The 23095-nt window shown below is 43.7% G+C and overlaps 1 protein-coding gene across 1 annotated transcript in view; it reads right to left on the reverse strand.

Annotated features, from left to right (window-relative positions):
- Positions 1-21151, reverse strand: part of LOC311122804 (filamin-C-like) — a gene marked incomplete at its 3' end in the record, with an annotated part of 61305 nt that extends 40154 nt beyond the window's left edge. Inside the window, exon 1 of the mRNA XM_084197119.1 lies at positions 20506-21151. Within this exon, the coding sequence (XP_084053245.1) occupies positions 20506-20884 (379 nt within the window). The remainder of the gene's footprint in view (positions 1-20505) is intronic.
- Positions 21152-23095: the final 1944 nt, after the last annotated feature.

The raw sequence follows: 23095 nt of genomic DNA on the forward strand, positions 1-23095 counted from the left end.
GAGAGAAAAGTGAGAGGGCAGTGGAAGACTTGTAGAGTGTATGGTCTGTGGTGTAGGGAGGATGACCGAGCTCTTTCTCCCTCTCTCTCTCTCTCTCTCTCTCTCTCTCTCTCTCTCTCTCTCTCTCTCTCTCTCTCTCTCCCTCTCCCTCTCTCTCTCCCTCTCTCCCTCTCTCTCTCTCTCTCTCTCTCTCTCTCTCTCTCTCTCTCTCTCTCTCTCTCTCTCTCTCTCTCTCTCTCTCTCTCTCTCTCTCTCTCTCTCTCTCTCTCTCTCTCTATTTCTCTCTCTAAATATTTCTCCCTCTTTCTCTCTCTTTCTCTCTCTCTCTGGTGGGACCCTTCCTGCAGTCTCAGCTGCCGGCCCAGTTGCTCACAGGCATCTCTAGTCAACAACTGGGGAGGTCAATGACCTCTAGGGGATGTAACAGACAGTAACACACACACACACACACACACACACACACAGTCGCATACACTCCTCCTTGGTTGATCCCCCCTCCCCCATTACTCCCACACACAGGCGGTATTGTCTCCCCCTCCCCCCCCTGGCTCCCATGTGATCTGCTCTGCCCTGGGCTGATGGGCATGAGGGAACTGTAAGGACCACAGTGGTATACAACCCATGTCCTCATCAACACTATGGTACAGACAAAAACCCTACACTTTCTATGACACTTAAATGAATCGCACGCATACTGTATAGCTACATCAACACAGACACACATACTTATGCATACGTGCAGAACAGATATCAACACGAAGCAATACACTAAGACTGGCCAATACGGATCCCAGAGAAAGATGACACAGATAGATACGCTGTGTATGTGTGTGTGTGTGTGTGTGTGTGTGCGCGCGCGTGTGTGTGTGTGAGTGTGTGCGTGTGTGTGTGTGTGTGTGTCTGGTGAGCAGGGAATAGGTCAACAGTGTGACAGTCAGCAGACTAGATAGAGAAAGCACAGACTAAAAACAGAACAGGGTAGGAGAGACACACACACACAGACACAGAGATAGTTATTACATACTATTTAACTGAAATGAGCAAACTAACTTGACAAAGCTATAGATCTGAACTACACAGGAATGCAGATGGAGTTTGTCTTCAGAAGAGTGGTAGATGTGGTAGATGTGCTGTGGAATGGCAGATAGAGACAGTGTGGTACTGTAAGCCAGTGATACCATCTGTATCACTGGCATACCACACACCCCTGCAGCCCCAAGGGCCCCAGATAGCATTTGAACACATCATAAGCCATGTTTAGAATTACAAAAGAAATGCTCAGCCTCATGGCATAATGTATAGAATAGCAGGAATTTAGCTCTAAAAAATGCTAATGTTTTTCTCTGCCCCATGATAAAATGTGTAGAATTGTAGGAAGTTAGCTGGGGGCCTTGCTCAGACCTTACAGGGAAACTGCTGATATTCTGTGTTTGTGAGTCCTCTTCGTGGATGGAAAGGATCATTAGACACCACTCTACTGTCAGATCAGGAAACACATGGCAGCCATCAATGTGTGCGTGTGTGTGTGTGTGTGTGTGTTTGTGTGTGTGTGTGCGTTTGTGCGTGCTTACACTGAGTGCACAAAACATTAGGTACACCTTCCTAATATTGAGTTGCACCCCCCTTTGCCCTCAAAACATCCTCAATTCGTCAGGGCATGGACTCTACAAGGTGTCGAAAGCGTTCCACAGAGATTCTGGCCCATGTTGACTCCAATGCTTCCCAATGTTGTGTCAAGTTTGCTTGATGTAGTTGTGTGGTGGAACATTCTTGATACACACGGGAAACTGTTGAGCATGACAAACCCAGCAGCATTGCAGATCTTGACTCAAACCGGTGCGCCTGGCACCTACTACCCTTACCCGTTCAAAGGCACTTAAGTTTTGTCCATTCACCCTCTGAATGGCACACATACACAATCCATGTCTCAGGGCTTTAAAATCCTTCTTTAACATGTCTCCTCCCCTTCATCTACACTGATTGAAGTGGATTTAACAAGTGACATCAATAAGGGATCATAGCTTTCACCTAGATTCACCTGGTCAGTCTATGTCTTGGAAAGAGCAGGTGTTCTTAATGTTTTGTACACTCAGTGTATGCGAGTGCATACGTGCGTGTGTGTGAGAGAGAGTGTGTGTGTGTTTGAGTGTATGTGTTTGAGTGTGCGTGTATTTGTGTGTGCGTGCATCCATGCATGTGTGCATGTGTGTGTGAGTGTGTGTGTGCATGTATGTGTGTCTTTGCGTGTGTGTGTGTATTCCTCTGACGTTTTCATAGGCCTTTAAACTCACCATATGAAACATGTTGTGAATGACAGAGCGTCTTAAACTCCATTCACAAGCATCTCCTGGAAGACCCAGAACAGTCATTCATGAGAAAACATCACCAAAGAAAACATCCCAAAGCCCACAGCATGAGACAGGCAAACATGGTCCTCTGTAGCTCAGCTAGTAGAGCATGGCGCTCGTAACGCCAAGGCAGTGGGTTCAATCCCCGGGACCACCCATACACAAAAATGTATGCACGCATGACTGTAAGTCGCTTTGGATAAAAGCGTCTGCTAAATGGTGTATTATTATCATGAGCCAAAAATGGAAGGAGAGAGTGACAGGTAGAAACTCTATCTTAGCCCATAGAATGCACAGCCAGCTGTTTTAGCTGCTTCAAAAGGGACTATATCTAATTGATAAAGGATGTGGGTGTCATAACTATATCATTTGAACTCCCCAGTGTGTGTGTAATGTCCCAACGTCACTCAGACACACATTCTTCCCTGGTAAGATAGGGGAGAAAGACTCAAGCTGTTCTCTTCATTCTCACTAACAGAGGTGTTGGTGTTATAAGTGCACGTTTCTTCTCTTCTGATCTGTCCCAGGTAAAGGGATGTGTGTTGTGGCAGTGACCATATGACCCATAAGGGAGGAAGTTAATAAATGGCAGGGGGAGTTTTCAAAGGGTTAATGTATTCATTTTTGTTCCCATGCTGAGGGCCAAACATCTGGGTACTACACAGCTGGGCCCTCCCTCACACCCCGCTATCACTCCTCTTGCCTCGCCTCACCCTCACCCCCTTCCCCCAGCCTTGCCTTGACCTGTCATCAGCGCCTTCAGCAGGGTGCCAGATTCCTCAAAATCCCTGATTCGTGACGAGCCTGGGAAATATCCTAAATATGTTATCAGTCATGTTCCCACTCCGTCGTGTTCCTTTCCCCAGCTCTGACCCAATGGAAGCTGCCCTGCTCTCTGGGAGGTGAGGAGAGAGGCCTGCGCCTGGATAAACAAATAATTCCAATCTGGCAACTCCATAGGGACCAGGAGAAGAGTGAGGATGAGTAAGAGGTTAGATCAGACAACACCTTAGGGAGCAGAGGGAAGTAGAGTTAGGGTCAGACCTAGCAACCCTGGAGGGAGCAGAGGGAAGTAGAGTTAGGGTCAGACCTAGCAACCCTGGAGGGAGCAGAGGGAAGTAGAGTTAGGGTCAGACCTAGCAACCCTCGAGGGAGCAGAGGGAAGTAGAGTTAGGGTCAGACCTAGCAACCCTGGAGGGAGCAAAGGGAAGTAGAGTTAGGGTCAGACCTAGCAACCCTGGAGGGAGCAGAGGGAAGTAGAGTTAGGGTCAGACCTAGCAACCCTCGAGGGAGCAGAGGGAAGTGGAGTTAGGGTAAGACCTAGCAACCCTGGAGGGAGCAAAGGGAAGTAGAGTTAGGGTCAGACCTAGCAACCCTGGAGGGAGCAGACTAGAGTGAAATGGATTAAGGGTCAGATTGTTGATGAGATCATTTCTGACGGCAGAGTGCCTGACACCAACTGCCCCAGAATGCACTTGGCGATTTCTCAGGGTTCTAAGAAGTGTGTGTGTAGATTGCAACAGGTTGTCTATTTAGCATGGAGGGCACTCCACATACACTAGATTACATTATACTGTGTGTAATGCTGGGCTATTTTAACAACATGACAGACATTGAAAGGGGACCTTAGGAGTGATGTCACTGACACAGGGCACCATGTAACCTTTCAATGGAAGGGTCAAAAGTGACTCTCTCGCTTTCTGTCTCTCTCACTTTGACCAGTCAGTTTATAGAAGCTACTGCTCTCTGTTCTGACACTCCAGATATGAGTGACTCAGTCTACGCAGACACACACACAGGCACACACAAACACAAACCACACACACACACAAGCATACACAAACACACACACACATACACACACTCCCAGACATCCATCGCCAGACTAGCCTAATCCCGTTGCCGCTTCCACTTGGAAGTGGAGCCACCATGAACCTGACTCATGACCTCCAACTCCTGACCCCTGTGCCCTAGGCCCAGCTGGCACGCTTGGTGAGGTGCTGATCCGCTGCCCTGTCGCCCTCTCAACTGTCACCTTTCTCACCCTCTACCATCTCACCCTCACTAATCCGCAGTTCTCACCACCTCACCTGTCGTCCCCATTCACCTCACAGACACCTTGGACCAGGATATGTTTTGTAGTAGCAAATATTGTTGGGCCAATCTCTTTAGATAACCTTAGAGACCTCAACTTACCTCTGCCAGGCACCACAGCACTGGATGTTAGGTGACTCCTGTGTGGGTTGAAGAGAGAGGTCAGATCCAAACCCAACCCACACTCCATTCTCAACTCCAGAACTCTCTCTCTCTCGCCCCTCCCTCTCTCTCTCTCATCCGTTATTCTTCCTTCCATATTATATCTCCCACTGTGTAATCCTGCGGTCCAGATGGGTTAACCCTGATAACCTGTTTCCACAAGCAACGATTAGGTCATCCCAGCTGTCTTAAACATGGAAATTGTGGAAATGTGGTTTGGAAACGTTTTGTTGCTATGGACACTGACCCTATCAATGGTTATGGTGCCAAGTCTATGTGGACAGAGTAACAAACAAAGTGATGTACTGTAAACTCAAATACCCAAACATCCTCACAGGAAGCAGGTGGTTGTGTCACTTCCTGACATTTAACATCACCGTCAACTTTTTACATTTTTTTTACATTTTAGTCATTTAGCAGATGCTCTTATCCAGAGCGACTTACAGTTAGCGAGTGCATACATTTTTTTTTTTTTTTTTTATACTGGCCCCCCGTGGGAAACGAACCCACAACCCTGGCATTGCAAACGCCATGCTCTACCAACTGAGCTACACAGGGCCCCCATCAGGACCCCTTGGATTAATTCCTCTCATCATCACCGGAAAAATGTTATGGCTAGTCATAATAAACATGTAATGACACAGTTTCAAAATATCTAATGCCAACCAACCCTGTGATTTTGGTTCTCTTGGCTGGGCACAAAGGAACGTCTACTGTCTGGTAGGTCTTTCTGTTAGAAACGTCAGTCTCTGGAATAACACATTATGGTTAACCAGTCTCTCTCCCTGACCATCGCTTCACTCTTCCACTTACTCTATCCCCTACTTCCACTCTTCTCTTCCTGTCCATCTCTCTGTCTCCTCTCTACTTTATCTTTCACTCCACTCTTAACCTCTCTCTCTCTCTCGCTCTCTCCAGTGGAAACTGGTCTGTGGTCCTTGTTTGACCCTGTCTGTGGTGCCAGTGCTAAAGCTTTTACGAGTGCCTTTTGGAACGTTTAACTTGTGGACGGACAGGCCTGCTCCCTCTCACTACGCTCCTCCTCACGTTTATTGACTCAGTCGTTCATTCTACATTTTCCGTTGCCATGATGGCTGGCAACCTTCTTATCCCTTGCTTGCTAGCTAACCAACTTTGGCTAACATAGTCATGTCAAACAGTGCAGCCAGAGTGACAACAGTAGCTGCATTTGCGTTTGTTTAAGCTGTTCTCCAGTTATTTTGTTGTTGTTGATGCATCCATAACAATGAGCTAATGACGTGCGATTTCGCCTGGTATAGAACATTTGTTCTCTTGCCAGACCACTGTTCAGAAGAAACTGAAGCTGGAACGATAGCAAACTAGCTGCGTTTCATGTTTTTCTATTCTACAAATCTCCGCTGTTGAAACCAAATGCTAGTCTAAAAGAAATGGGAGATCATGTCTAGATGCTTTTTACAGTGTAGCTCTAGTATATAAATTACTTGGCTGAACTGATGAGACAGTGGATTGCGCAGTCAGATGGAACAGAGTAAATAGGCATTTCAACGTCATAGATTTAGCCAGTGGTAACTTGTGGAATAGACACCAGCTGGAATGCGGTTTTAACCAACCAGCATCCAGGATTAGACCCATCCGTTTTATAATCTCAAATACCTGCACTTCTGCTCAGGTTCATTGAATCCAAAAATGGAAAAAATCTCTTCCCAACTATTTTGCAATCTATATGGGATGGCTGTCAATCCTTTGGTCCATAAATGAAACTGGTATACTTTTTATTTATCACAGTTTTCTTTAACCAATTATACAGACAAGTTCCTTACTTCTTCCCCCTTCCACTTTCCTCTTCCATTTTTGCGGTAAGGCTGCAATTATTTGGTTGTAATTCTGGGTAGAGCAGACATTTCCATATGTTTTTGTTAGCTGCATGTGCGTCATAACTCCACCAGTCCTACCGATGATATCATTTACGAAGATTATACCTTTTTTTTTAATGTAGCATATTATAGTTTAACCACAATATTTGTTGCATTATTTGTTCTGTCGTTTCTGGAGGATTCAATTGAAATTGCAACCAACTTTCTATGGCTTGTTTTAGAAATAGTGATATTTGAGAGATTACTTCCTTTTCAAATAACTGCAAGTGAGAGGTTGTAATCTGAATAAAGGGAAAAAGGCCATTCTTGAACATAGGGTGAGACAATCTTACTAATTTGCTAGAGAACCAGTTCGGATTTAAGTATAACTTTTGCATGACTGAAGCTTTTAGTGATAGGTCTAATGCTTTAATATTTAATCATTTCTGTCCTCCGAATTCATAATCATTATATAAATATGCCCATTAAATTCTGTCTGGCTTGCCGTTCCAAATAAAATGTAATATGTTTTTCTCATGTAATTTAAAAAACTCTTCGCTAGGCGTAGGCAAGACCATAAGCAAATAGGTAAACTGGGATAATACTAAAGAGTTAATCAGGGTGATTTTTCCACAAATTGACCTTTCACAACATCTTTGCATCACAACACTGAAGTGTAAGGGGCCTCCAATTTTTTTAATGGACTGGATCTTTATATTTTCCACTTGTATCCTGTTTCAGTAATAATGAAATTAGACCTTCTTCTTGAGTGTCTGATAATCTACCATTTACATAGGAGTGGTTAAAACATGCTAATAACGGTCCTCTGAGTATATCAAAAAATGTTTGGTATACCTCGACTGGTATGCCATCCAACCCTGGAGTTTCCCCGGACTTAAAGTCTTTAATTGCATCTAGAAGTTCCTCCTCTGTAATTTCACCTTCACATGAGTCTTTCTGTATGGCTGTTAATTTTACATTATCAATAGGAAAAAATGAGCATCAGTTAGAGGAGATGGAGGCGACTGAAACGAAAACATATGCTTAAAGTACTTTGTTTCCTCCTTCAAAATATAATTTGGTGAATCATGGGTGACTATGTCATTTGTAACTAGTTTCAGTTAATTATTTTTGGTAGCATTTTTCCCCATATTCCATCCAGTTTGCTTTATTTTTATAATGTATTACACTCGATCTTTCTTGAATAAGTTTCTCCATTTATTTTTCCTCTAATTTATTCTAAGCCTCTATGTTACAGTTTTTATTGCTATCTATCTGTTCTGTTAGACCTTCTATTTCCTTTGTTAGTATGGACTCTTTTGACCTAAATTGCTTTTGTTTTCGAGATGAGTACTGAATTGCATGGCCTCTAAAGGCACATTTAAAGGTGTCCCATACAATACCTATGTTATGTCGGAAAAAATCAGTTATAAATTCCTCTGTCCTAGTTAAAAACAAGTTATCATCCAATAGGCTTTGATTAAATTTCCAATATCCTCGCCCACGTAGAAATTCAGTAAGAGTAATGTATATGCCAATTATGTGATGGTCCGACCGCATTCTGTCCCTTATCAACACTTTTTAAACTTTTGGTGCCAACGAGAATGACATGAGAAAGAAGTCAAGACGACTAGCTTGATTGAGTCTCCGCCATGTACAGTGGGGAGAACAAGTATTTGATACACTGCCGATTTTGCAGGTTTTCCTACTTACAAAGCATGTAGAGGTCTGTAATTGTTATCATAGGTACACTTCAACTGTGAGAGGCGGAATCTAAAACAAAAATCCAGAAAATCACATTGTGTGATTTTTAAGTAATTAATTTGCATTTTATTGCATGACATAAGTATTTGATACATCAGAAAAGCAGAACTTAATATTTAGTACAGAAACCTTTGTTTGCAATTACAGAGATCATATGTTTCCTGTAGGTCTTGACCAGGTTTGCACACACTGCAGCAGGGATTTTGGCCCACTCCTCCATACAGACCTTCTCCAGATCCTTCAGGTTTCAGGGCTGTCACTGGGCAATACGGACTTTCAGCTCCCTCCAAAGATTATCTATTGGGTTCAGGTCTGGAGACTGGCTAGGCCACTCCAGGACCTTGAGATGCTTCTTACGGAGCCACTCCTTAGTTGCCCTGGCTGTGTGTTTCGGGTTGTTGTCATGCTGGAAGACCCAGCCACGACCCATCTTCAATGCTCTTACTGAGGGAAGGAGGTTGTTGGCCAAGATCTCGCAATACATGGCCCCATCCATCCTCCCCTCAATACGGTGCAGTCATCCTGTCCCCTTTGCAGAAAAGCATCCCCAAAGAATGATGTTTCCACCTCCATGCTTCACGGTTGGGATGGTGTTCTTGGGGTTGTACTCATCCTTCTTCTTCCTCCAAACACGGCGAGTGGAGTTTAGACCAAAAAGCTATATTTTTGTCTCATCAGACCACATGACCTTCACCCATTCCTCCTCTGGATCATTCAGATGGTCATTGGCAAACTTCAGACGGGCCTGGACATGCGCTGGCTTGAGCAGGGGGACCTTGTGTGCGCTGCAGGATTTTAATCCATGACGGCGTAGTGTGTTACTAATGGTTTTCTTTGAGACTGTGGTCCCAGCGCTCTTCAGGTCATTGACCAGGTCCTGCCGTGTAGTTCTGGGCTGATCCCTCACCTTCCTCATGATCATTGATGCCCCACGAGGTGAGATCTTGCATGGAGCCCCAGACCGAGGGTGATTGACCGTCATCTTGAACTTCTTCCATTTTCTAATAATTGTGCCAACAGTTGTTGCCTTTTATACAGGTAACGAGTTCAAACAGGTGCAGTTAATACAGGTAATGAGTGGAGAACAGGAGGGCTTCTTAAAGAAAAACTAACAGGTCTGTGAGAGCCGGAATTCTTACTGGTTGGTAGGTGATCAAATACTTATGTCATGCAATAAAATGCAAATTAATTACTTAAAAATCATACAATGATTTTTTTTTACAGACCTCTACATGCTTTGTAAGTAGGAAAACCTGCAAAATCGGCAGTGTATCAAATACTTGTTCTCCCCACTGTATATCTCACTAGATAAGGATATTTAAGCCTCCATGTATCTACTAGTTCTAATGTATCCATGACATTCACGATTTCCTTAAGAGCATGAGGGTGATTGTTTGTAGTGTGATTTCCTTTACGGTCCATTGAGCTATTTAAAACGGTATTATAATCTCCCACCATAATAATAGAGTCTTGAATCGCTTGCAGGGTTGATCATTTATTATATATTGTCAAAGAAGTGTGGATCATTATTATTTGGTCCGTAAAGGTTAATGAGCCATATCTGTTTATGGTCCAATAACATATTTAAAATAATCCATATACCTTGCGTATCTGTTTGGACAATTTGCACATTCGGATCGAAATTACTGTTAATTAATATCATCACCCCTTTTGAGTTTCTTTGCCCATGGGAGAAGTATATTTTGAGCCATGTAAATATTGTTCTTCTTTTGTTATTATCTGCTAAGCCATTACAATTATAACTGCCTATACTTATTTCACCACATACCATAATGAGATACAAGTTTCAAATCTATTTATCATTATATATGTTTATAAATTTATCAATAAAAAATACCATAGTGATTGAGTGTCCATATAGCTGTACCATGATATTTGCTACTAAGTAACCCTCCAATTGTTCTCCACTAATTCCCCCGCTAAAGCCCCTTCCCATCCCAAGTTGGGCCGTCAACCCAGTGATCGGCATACCACCCCAGTCCCCCCAGATCCCTATGCCCCTGAGAGGCCAGGACCCATCCATCGAAAACAGCACACAGTGCCACCCACAAAACAGAAGCAGGTCAACCACCAAAAGCATTTCCAATGCTCTCACCTTAATATATATACAGTGGGGAAAAAAAGTATTTAGTCAGCCACCAATTGTGCAAGTTCTCCCACTTAAAAAGATGAGAGGCCTGTAATTTTCATCATAGGTACACGTCAACTATGACAGACAAATTGAGAAAAAAAATTCCAGAAAATCCCATTGTAGGATTTTTAATGAATTTATTTGCAAATTATGGTGGAAAATAAGTATTTGGTCACCTACAAACAAGCAAGATTTCTGGCTCTCACAGACCTGTAACTTCTTCTTTAAGAGGCTCCTCTGTCCTCCACTCGTTACCTGTATTAATGGCACCTGTTTGAACTTGTTATCAGTATAAAAGACACCTGTCCACAACCTCAAACAGTCACACTCCAAATTTCACAATGGCCAAGACCAAAGAGCTGTCAAAGGACACCAGAAACTAAATTGTAGACCTGCACCAGGCTGGGAAGACTGAATCTGCAATAGGTAAGCAGCTTGGTTTGAAGAAATCAACTGTGGGAGCAATTATTAGGAAAAGGAAGACATACAAGACCACTGATAATCTCCCTCGATCTGGGGCTCCACGCAAGATCTCACCCCGTGGGGTCAAAATGATCACAAGAACGGTGAGCAAAAATCCCAGAACCACACGGGGGGACCTAGTGAATGACCTGCAGAGAGCTGGGACCAAAGTAACAAAGCCAACCATCAGTAACACACTACGCCGCCAGGGACTCAAATCCTGCAATGCGAGACGTGTCCCCCTGCTTAAGCCAGTACATGTCCAGGCCCGTCTGAAGTGCATTTGGATGATCCAGAAGAGGATTGGGAGAATGTCATATGGTCAGATGAAACCAAAATATAACTTTTTGGTAAAAACTCAACTCGTCATGTTTGGAGGACAAAGAATGCTGAGTTGCATCCAAAGAACACCATACCTACTGTGAAGCATGGGGTTGGAAACATCATGCTTTGGGGCTGTTTTTCTGCAAAGGGACCAGGACGACTGATCCGTGTAAAGGAAAGAATGAATGGGGCCATGTATCGTGAGATTTTGAGTGAAACCCTCCTTCCATCAGCAAGGGCATTGAAGATGAAACGTGGCTGGGTCTTTCAGCATGACAATGATCCCAAACACACCGCCCGGGCAACGAAGGAGTGGCTTCGTAAGAAGCATTTCAAGGTCCTGGAGTGGCCTAGCCAGTCTCCAGATCTCAACCCCATAGAAAATCTTTGGAGGGAGTTGAAAGTCTGTGTTGCCCAGCGACAGCCCCAAAACATCACTGCTCTAGAGGAGATCTGCATGGAGGAATGGGCCAAAATACCAGCAATGGTGTGTGAAAACCTTGTGAAGACTTACAGAAAACGTTTGACCTGTGTCATTGCCAACAAACGGTATATAACAAAGTATTGAGAAACTTTTGTTATTGACCAAATACTTATTTTCCACCATCATATGCCAATAAATTCATAAAAAATCCTACAATGTGATTTTCTGGATTTTTTTTCCTCATTTTGTCTGTCATAGTTGACGTGTACCTATGATGAAAATTACAGGCCTCTCTCATCTTTTTAAGTGGGAGAACTTGCACAATTGGTGGCTGACTAAATACTTTTTTTCCCCACTGTATATAGCTATTTAAAAATATATATCTATTCAAATATTTTGCATATCTTATTTTCCATCATTATCAATTAATATGCGTAATATTGTCGGAAATATACAGTTGAAGTCGGAAGTTTACATACACCTTAGCCAAATACATTTTAAAAAGTTTTTCACAATTCCTGACATTTAGTCCTAGTAACAATTCCCTGTCTTAGGTCAGTTAGGATCACCACTTTATTTTAAGAATGTGAAATGTCAGAATAATAGTAGAGATAATGACTTATTTCAGCTTTTACTACTTTCATCACATTCCCAGTGGGTCAGAAGTTTACATACACTCAATTAGTATTTGGTAGCATTGCCTTTAAATTGTTTAACTTGGGTTAAATGTTTCGGGTAGCCTTCCACAAGCTTCCCACAATAAGTTGGGTGAATTTTGGCCCATTCCTCCTGACAGAGCTGGTGTAACTGAGTCAAGTTTGTAGGCCTCCTTGCTCGCACACGCTTTTTCAGTTCTGCCCACAAATGTTCTATAGGATTGAGGTCAGGGCCTTGTGATGGCCACTCCAATACCTTGACTTTGTTGTCCTTAAGCCATTTTGCCACATCTTTGGAAGTATGCTTGGGGTCATTGTCCATTTGGAAAACCCATTTGCGACAAGCTTTAACTTCCTGACTGATGTCTTGAGATGTTGCTTCAATATATCCACGTAATTTTCCTTCCTCATGATGCCATCTATTTTCTGAAGTGCACCAGTCCCTCCTGCAGCAAAGCACCCCAACAGCATGAAGCTGCCACCCCGTGCTTCACGGTTGGGATGGTGTTCTTCGGCTTGCAAGTTCCCCCTTTTTCCTCCAAACATAACGATGGTCATTATGGCCAAAAAGTTCTATTTTTGTTTCATCAGACCAGAGGACATTTCTCCAAAAGGTAAGATCTTTGTCCCCATGTGCAGTTGCAAACCGTAGTCTGGCTTTCTTATGGCGGTTTTGGAGCAGTGGCTTCTTCCTTGCTGAGCGGCCTTTCAGGTTATTTCGATATAGGACTTGTTTTACTGTGGCTATAGATACTTTTGTACATGTTTCCTCCAGCATCTTCACAAGGTCCTTTGCTGTTGTTCTGATTGATTTGCACTTTGCGCACCAAAGTACGTTCATCTCTAGGAGACAGAACGTGTCTCCTTCCTGAGCGGTATGACGGCTGCGTGGTCCCATGGTGTTTATACTTGCGTACTATTGTTTGTACAGATGAACGTGGTACCTTCAGGCATTTGAAAATTGCTCCCAAGGATGAACCACACTTGTGGAGGTCTACAAAAAAAATTCTGAGGTCTTGGCTGATTTCTTTTGATTTTCTCTTGATGTCAAGCAAAGAGGCACTGAGTTTGAAGGTAGGCCTTGAAATACATCCACAGGTACACCTCCAATTGACTCAAATGATGTCAATTAGCCTATTAGAAGCTTCTAAGGCCATGACATCATTTTCTGGAATTTTCAAGCTGTTTAAAGGCACAGTCAACTTAGTGTATGTAAACTTCTGACCCACTGGAATTGTGATACAGTGAATTATAAGTGAAATAATCTGTCTGTAAACAATTGCTGGAAAATTACTTGTGTCATGCACAAAGTAGATGTCCTAACCGACTTGCCAAAACTATAGTTTGTTAACAAGAAATTTGTAGAGTGGTTGAAAAACGAGTTTTAATGATTCCAACCTAAGTGTATATAAACTTCCGACTTCAACTGTATACTGTTATAGTCAGAATACTATATAACAGAGCAAAATGATTATTACACCAATATCTGTTCAGGGGTTCTCAGTGTGAGAATGATATTGTCATTTGATTTGATGTGCTTCCACCCCATTAATAGATCTTACATACAGCCCATTCAATTCCCTCTACACAGATTGCAACACTAAACACCAGGCCCTCTAACTATGAGGTGACATATTCAACTGGCTGTTGAAAGCTGGACCTTTTCCTAAGTCCTCTGTATCTAAACACTGTACATGACACAAGAAAAATGGCTGGAAGTCTATGGGAGGAGAAACAATGTAAAGCCAAAATAGAGCACTGTATTTATAAAGAAAGATATTAACAGGGGGTGAGGTGTTTTTGGGGGAAGTGGTGGTGGTGGTGGTGGTGGTGGTGGTGGTGATGGTGATGGTGGAGGTGGAGGTGGTGGTGGTGGTGTTGCATTCAGAGTTATTCTCCGCTCTTGGCTAGACAGAGTTTCTTATCCCTGGTGGCTGCTAGAGAGGTAGGGGGTGTGGGGTGTGGGGGAGGGGGTGAGTAGGGGGTGTTCTGGCCCTGCTCGGACATTCTTCTGAGCTGACTGACTCTGACACATGGTAACAATTAGAGACACTGTTGTAGGGAGAGAGAGGGTGAGGAAGACAGTGATAGAGGAAGAGAGCGAGAGAGTGTGCGTGCATGCGAGAGAGAGACCGAGAGAGAGAGAGAGAGAGAGAGAGAGAGAGAGAGAGAGAGAGAGAGAGAGAGAGAGAGAGAGAGAGAGAGAGAGAGAAGAGAGAGAGAGAGAGAGAGAGAGAGAGAGAGAGAGAGAGAGAGAGAGAGAGAGAGAGAGAGAGACCAACACCAGGAGACCAGGAGCAACTTGGAACCTCTTGCTGAAGGAGTGAGACCATCAATGTAAGAACCAGTCACCACCACCACCACCCTCTCTCTCTCTCTTTCTCGCCATACTGCTCTTTCTCTCCCTCTCTTTCTCTCTCTCTCTCTCTCCTCTCTCTCTCTCTCTCTCTCTCTCTCTCTGTTGTGATTGAAATTGAGAGTGAGATGAAGAGACAGAGACGAAGCGAGAGAGAAGGAGAGACAAAAAAGATGGGGAAAGAGAGAGAGAGGTCTCATTCACTTCCCTCAGCTCCAGTAAAGTAAGAGAGCAGGGAGTGTGTTATTCCGAGAGAGGGAACCAATTGAAGGATCTACAACAGTGAATGCTTCTACTACCCCATAGGGTCTACTACTTCAGAGCCTGAACACTGTCTAACACCAGGAGACCAGGAGCAACTTGGAACCTCTCAGAGTGTTAGGGTAACATTGGAGTAAGGTTCCATTTTTATCACACACACCAGAGACTTGCTGAAGGAGTGAGACCATCAACGTAAGAACCAGTCACCACCACCACCACCACCCTCTCTCTCTCTCTCTCTCTCTCTCTCTCTCTCTCTCTCTCTCTCTCTCTCTCTCTCTCTATCTCTCTCTCTCTCTCTCTCTCTCTCTCTCCATACTGCTCTCTCTCTCCCTCTATCCTCCAGCTTCTATCCCCCTCTCTTTCTCCCCATCCTCTCCCTGCACTCTCTCTCTCTCTCTCTCCCTCTCTCTCTCTCTCAATTCAATTCAATTTCAATTCAATTTAAGGGCTTTATTGGCATGGGAAACATATGTTAACATTGCCAAAGCAAGTGAAGTAGATAGTAAACAAAAGTGAAATAAACAATAAATATTAACAGTAAACATGACACTCAGAAGTTTCAAAAGAATAAAGACATTTCAAATGTCATATTATGTATATATACAGTGTTGTAACAATGTGCAAATAGTTAAAGTACAAATGGGAAAATAAATAAATAAATCTCTTTCTCTCTCTCTCTCTCTCGCTCTCTCTCCATACTGCTCTCTCACCCTCTATCCTCCCGATTCTAACCCCCTCTCTCTCCCTCCATCCTCTTCCCCCCTACTCTCTCCCTCCCTCTATCTTTCCTATTTTATCTCTCTGTCATTGCTCCCCACCACATAGCACAGTCATCTCAGAGACCCGTTACAGAACCACAGCGTTTAGCCTTGGGTAGTGATACAGGAAAAACACACACACACATACATGCACACACACATACACACATACATACATACACACATACACACAGCTACTACTGGAGATACCGCAACTTTCCCCCCATTAAATTCACAACTACGATGTGAACCCACAATGGGGTCAATCATACCGCAGTCAAATAAAACGGCCAAAGGGCCTCGCTCAACTGCTCTGTTTCTCTCATCAGGACTGAGTCAGAGAGAGGGGATGGAGAGAGAGAGAGAGAGAGAGAGAGAGAGAGAGAGAGAGAGAGAGAGAGAGAGAGAGAGAGAGAGAGAGAGAGATGTACTCATTCATCAAAGAGCATAGTTGGTTCTAACTTTATGAGTAAGCGGAGGTCCATCTAACATCATAATTTAAATGATGGTTTGAGTCATAACGTCATATACTACTGTGTCTTAGTGCCTGGAAAAGGGATACCCAACTCTTCAGGACCCCCACCTAAAACCTTCCTCAGTGCCAGAGGTCTCAGTCACCTCTTCCTAGCATGCTCGCCCTGTCATACCCTCATAATTTCCCTCTCCGGTCTCCTGGCCCCCTCTCACCACAACCTCTCTCCTAACCCCTCTCAGTCTCCCCACTTCCCTGCCGCCTCTCTTTTAACTAACCCCACATTCACAGTCCTCTCCCCCGCCCCCTCTCTCCCCTCTCCGTGCCACTCTGGGGCTGTATGTGGGTCTATTTTAGGCGCCTGTTAGTGGAGGGAGCCCAGAGCCCCAGAGCCCAGCTGTCTGCCCATCAATCAGCCGTCCCCTTTCCCAAAGGAGTGAAGCTAACCTGGGACAGGCTGGCCCCTTACTGCCCCTCCAGACTATCAGACTACCAGACAACCAGAGCCAGGGCTTACCATAATATCAACCACACATCCACATTGTCGGTGGACCAGTCCAGTGTTGGGTGTGTTTGCGTGTGTATGTGTGTATTTGAAAGACAGTGAGTTGGGGGTTAGGACTAGGGGTGTAGTAATAAGTGAAGGGGGGCGGGGGTAATCAGTCTGAATTTCCTGTGGCAGTAACCTTTCCCGTACTTACTGGACTTCCAACTCTCCAAGTCATACTCTGTGACACACACTGACTTCCAACTCTCCAAGTCACACTCTGTGACACACACTGACTTCCAACTCTCTAAGTCACACCCTGTGACACACACTGACTTCCAACTCTCCAAGTCATACTCTGTGACACACACTGACTTCCAACTCTCCAAGTCACACTCTGTGACACACACTGACTTCCAACTCTCCAAGTCACACTCTGTGACACACAGTGACTTCCAACTCTCCAAGTCACACTCTGTGACACACACTGACTTCCAACTCTCCAAGTCACACTCTGTGACACAGACTGACTTCCAACTCTTCAAGTCACACTCCGTGACACAGACTGACTTCCAACTCTCCAAGTCACACCCTGTGACACACACTGACTTCCAACTCTCCAAGTCATACTCTGTGACACACACTGACTTCCAACACTTCAAGTCACACTCTGTGACACACAGTGACTTCCAACTCTCCAAGTCACACTCTGTGACACACACTGACTTCCAACTCTTCAAGTCACACTGTGACACACACTGACTTCCAACTCTTCAAGTCACACTCTGTGACACACATTGACTTCCAACTCTTCAAGTCACACACCCTCTAGTCTTCCTTCCCTGCCCTCTGGCATCCATGAGTGTGTGTGTATTGTGTGTGTCAGGGAGAAAGATCGAGCGAGTGTGTGCGTGTGTGTTCTCCAGCTCTTCTGTTACCCAACACTCCCCTCCACCCCCCACTGAGAGAGAGCGCCATGGCAGGTGCCCTTCTGGAAGGATCACTCTTATCACCAATGTCACTCAGCCACCCTGGTCCAGCCCCTCCCCAATGACTCTGTCTACCTGTTGACCCATTTTCCACTTTATCACACTGCATCCTGGGTAGCCCTAACAGATATTGGACTGGATAACCCCTCAAAGCTGACCCAGTTTCAGTTTGTCCTGAGGATGGATCAACAACATTGTAGTTACTCCACAATACTAACTTAAATGACAGAGTGAAAAGAAGAAAGCCTGTACAGAATAAAAATATTCCAAAACATGCATCCTGTTTGCAATAAGACACTAAAGTAATAATGCAAAAGATGTGGCTAAGAAATGAACTTTTAGAATACAAAGCGTTATGATTGGGGAAAATACAACACAACACATCACTGAGTACTACTCTTCAAGCATGGTGGTTGCTGCATCATGTTGCTGCATCATGTTATGGGTATGCTTGTCATCGGCAAGGACTAGGGAGTTTTTTATGATCAAAATAAATGGAATAGAGCTAAGCACAGGCAAAATCCTAGAGGGAAACCTGGCTCAGTCTGTTTTCCAACAGATACTGGGAAACAAATTCACCTTTCAGCAGGACAATGACCTAAAACACAAGGCCAAATCTACACGGGTTGCTTACCAAGATGACATTGAATGTTCCTGAGTGGCCTAGTTATAGTTCTGACTTAAATCGCCTTGGCAAGACTTGAAAATGGCTGTCTAGCAATGATCAACAACCAACTTGACAGAGCTTGAAGAATTTTTTTAAGAGTAATGGGCAAATATTGTGCATTCCAGGTATGCAAAGCTCTTAGAGACTTACCCAAAAACACACATAGCTGTAGTCGCTGCCAAAGGTGAGTCTAACATGTATTGACTTCGGCGGTTGAATACGTATCTAATCAAGATATATTACTGTTTTATTTTTCATAAATAAAAATAAAAAATTGTTGAATTCTTCTTCCACTTTGACATTACAGAGTATTGTGTGTGGATCATTGACAAAAAATGATAATTAAATCAATTTTAATCCCATTTTGTAACATAACAAAATGTTTAAAAAGTCAAGGGGTGCGAATACTGTCTGAAGTCACTGTATGTGACAGAAAGTAAACAAAGAAGAAAACAACCAAGGTCAGAGTGGGGACTGGGGTCTGTACCACTGGTGTCTCTTCAGAATAGGTGAATGGTCCAATAGCTGGGACCTGACTTGTCAATCCTCAGGTCTTTCATAGTCTTTGGTGGTCTTTACACCTTCAAACAGTTGACACAAGGACAGATCTAACACAAACACACCTAAGGCACTGCTGAAACAACTGCTGTGTGTGTGCCACCACCTTGCCAACCCATCTTGTAGCCCAACCTGTTTGCAGTCTGTTTGGCTGTTGTTAGGCAGAATGAATGGCTGTTGCCATGCTCTTATCAAGACTTGGCCAACACAGCCACAACACATCAGCACAACAGATGTTGACAGCAAGGTGGGATGCTTTGGTGTGCCGCCTTTTCTCATGAACATGTTTTAGATTCTGACAATACATATTATAGCATGGATTAGTTTCAAGGCAGAACGCTCAGCCAAGGACCATTCTCCTTAGAACCACATCTTCTCTGACCACAAGGTGCATTCCTAAATCACTGTTATAAGGCTCAGCAACAGAGGAGCCCTCTACAGGGCAAGTCTTAACAGTAGACTACTGTCTGTCCTGGTGGTTGTTGCATCATCATCATCATCCACATTAGATCCAGTTAGGGCCATCAAGCTGAGCCCCTGCCTCTCTCATGTTGTTATTCATTCTCCAAGAATATATCCCACAGCCTGGAGCACTGATTCTATAAGACCTGGTGGGTAATGTCATCAGATAAGATAATATGTGAGTGATGTACACTGAGTGTACAAAATATTAAGAACACCTGCTCTTTCCATGACATAGACTGAACAGGTAAATCCAGGTGAAAGCTATGAACCCTTATTGATGTAAAATCCTTATTTAACCTGTCTCCTCCCCTTCATCTACGCTGATTGAAGTGGATTTAACAGGTAACATCAATAAGGGATCATAGCTTCACCTGGATTCACCTGGTCAGTCTATGTCATGGAAAGAACGGGTGTCCTAATGTTTTGTACAGTCAGTGTCTATACAAATATCCGGATGTATACAAATACTTTGTAGACTACTTGTTACTTAATCATCTTTATTCTACATATTTGAACACGTGATAGAAATGCTAAATCACTACATAATTCAGAAGCAACTACAAAGCCATTGCCAAACCAAATTGGAGACATTCCATTCCATGAGAAACCTCCAAATGGCTCATTCAGTATTTCATTTCATGAACAACAAATGACAGCAGCCAAGTTGGTTAAACCTGAGATTGTAATGACTCTCAATTGGCAGTATCGGTTCTTTTGGACCATGCATAAGTTACACAGTAATAACACACAGAGTCTATCGGTTTCCAGGAGCCAGCTGAAAGCAGTCAGAAAGGGGACATTTCTTGATTGACGCGTGCTGAACACATCGTGCCGTTGTCTGGTGACTTTTACGCACAGAAGTACATATCGACGACGTGCATAATTTGCGTCAAAAAGAACAGTACATTTCAGTTATGCACTGTTTATAACGCATGCAACAACAGATATGAAGAAGTATATACAGTGAAAACACAACTCTGAACAATAAGCATGTCCATATGGAACAATCAACAACACAACCAGGAATAAGTTGTACTCTAATAAATATAAGCTGCGTTGCGCATGACTTTTGTATAACCTCAAAATATGCTTTATTCATTTTGAGGAGAAATCAATCTCAGACTCGTTCCCCTGACTCAAATACGCCCTCTAACCAGTAACTGTATCCCCAAAAGTGGCTACCGTAGACAGAGCGGGCAAAGCATCAACTTTGTTCCGACAAACCCAATCATTGCGCTATATAGGTCCTAAATGCAAACACCACTTACCTATCGATACCAGCTTTATGTGTTCTCTCTCCAGGAATTCCAGCGCGACGGACACATTTTCCAGTTTCATCTGTCTGAAGTTAGGTCTGGCGTGGTACTTTCTGTACATTTTCTTCTGGCTCAAAACCTCCAGGAGACCGATGAGCTTGAGCCCGTCGGTCAGGTCTTTCTGTAGGTCGTTGATCCGCTTGTTGAGGCACTTGAGGTGCTCGTTGCACCACCTGGTGAAGGTGTTCTGTTGGATCTTCTTCCAGGGCGCATCCTCAGCAAGGTCCTTCTCCGTGGCCGGCATCTCCTCTTCCTCGTCGTCCCCGTTGTCCGTACCCTGGTAGTACTGCGGCGGCTGCTGCTGCTCGTAGTAGGTATTGTTGCTCATCATGTTGTCGGTTTCCGTGCCCTTTTTTATACCACAATCAGTGGGGCCAGTGTGTGAACGTTACGGCACGCAAGGGAGCGCGAAAAGAAATAAAAAATGTTTCTTGCGGGCCAGTGACAAGCTTGCGCACTGGCCGTGAAAAAAGTTGTAAAACTTGGAGAAGATTTTTAAAAAAGTAGGCGAGATTTTCGATTGTACTTGTGATGCGAGTGGAGCTTGTCAAACCAAGCACTCTGTCAGTGGGATGATGAATTAAATAATCCGTTTATCGTTTCCAACGTGGACGGTCCCCTGGATTTTAATTTATCAGAGAAGTGAAAAAAGTGGTAGCTGCATCCGAATAGACACCTTGGCACGGAAGAAGAATAGACTAGAAAGATGAACGCGTTGTCTGTGGAGAGGACAGGACGGGACCGCTAGTAGCCCTACGAGGTCGGCGGTGGCATCCGGCTTGGTGATGTCCGTTACACTTGAGTAGCTAAATGAAGCTCTAGGCAGGACAGGGGTTTAAAAAGCTCCGCACCCCTGAAGCTCGCGTCAGGCCCCTGGACTCCCAGGAATGCCCCTGTCATGACCATATACAACTGCAGGATGGGTATTCTCTAATCTGACGGAGATAGCGAGACGCAACAACATTGGGTAACATAAGAGAAGAGGGTTGACGATTGGCCCTGGGGCGCAATAACAGTTGTGACACTTATCTTTATTTTTAGTCTCTCCGAATTGGGCGAGGGGGAAGGAGCTTTGGGGTTGTTGTAAAAGTGAACGGTGACCAAACCTTTACCAGCCAGGGTTATTCTTGCTGTCACTCATATGTCCACTGACACAGCATTGTGTTGTCAAACATATGTATTTGTCAACATAATAAATACACTCACATGACAAGCTTCCTTATTAATAAGATAACAACAAACCTTCTGACGCTTAATTAAGAAGAGGAAGATCATACAGGGTGCTTGGGTTGACAGGCGTTTAAAAAGTTATAGGGTTGTTCAGTTAATTAATTAATTAATATATGACTTAAGCTTAATGTAGGGGGGCCTTTTGGAATGTATCACCCCAGAGAGAAGATAGAACATGTGCATATATAGATGATGCTTTATTGAAGAGAATGACAGAGCACTTTCAGGCCTTGCTGTTCTCTTTCTCTTGCTCTTGTGCTCTCTCACTCTTTCGCTCTCTCACTCACTTGCTCTCTCGCTCTCTCGCTCTCTCGCTCACTCACTCACACACACACACACACACACACACACACACACACACACACACACACACACACACACACACACACACACACACACACACACACACACACAACCAAATGGGGTAAAGTTAGAACAATGTTAGCTTGCGTGTCTGGTGTTGTCCACCCATGCCTGACACTGTGTGGTGAGCTATCTAATCGCTATGTGATCTGAGTATTTTCCTGGATGTGACACTGGTAGCTACACTACCAGTCAAAAGTTTGGACACACCTACTCATTCAAGGGTTTTTCTTTATTTTTACTATTTTTTACATTGTAGAATAATAGTGAAGACATCAAAACTATGAAATAACACATATGGAATCATAAAGTAACCTAAAAAGTGTTAAACAAATCCAAATATATTTTATATTTGAGATTCTTCTAATAGCCACCCTTTGCCTTGATGACAGCTTTGCACACTCTCAACCAGCTTCATGAGATAGTCACCTGGAATGCATTTCAATTAACAGGTGTGCCTTCTTAAAAGTTCATTTGTGGAATTTCTTTCCTTCTTAATGCGTTTGAGCCAATCAGATGTGTTGTGACAAGGTAGGGGGGGGGGGGGGGGGTATACAGAAGATAGCCCTATTTTGTAAAAGACCAAGTTCATATTTTGACAAGAACAGCTCAAATAAGCAAAGAGAAACAACAGTCCATCATTACTTTAAGACATGAAGGTCAGTCAATACGGAACATTTCAAGAACTTTGAAAGTTTCTTCAAGTGCTGTCACAAAAACCATCAAGCGCTATGATGAAACTGGCTCTCATGAGGACCGCCACAGGAATGGAAGACCCAGAGTTACCTCTGCTACAGAGGATAAGTTCATTAGAGTTACCAGCCTCAGAAATTGCAGCCCAAATAAATGCTTCACATAGTTCAAGTAACAGATACATCTCAACATCAACTGTTCAGGGGACACTGTGTGAATCAGGCCTTCATGGTCGAATTGCTGCAAATAAACCACT

This window comes from Coregonus lavaretus (assembly GCF_964263955.1).
Source record: "Coregonus lavaretus genome assembly, contig: HAP1_SCAFFOLD_2009, whole genome shotgun sequence".
Taxonomy (NCBI): domain Eukaryota; kingdom Metazoa; phylum Chordata; class Actinopteri; order Salmoniformes; family Salmonidae; genus Coregonus; species Coregonus lavaretus.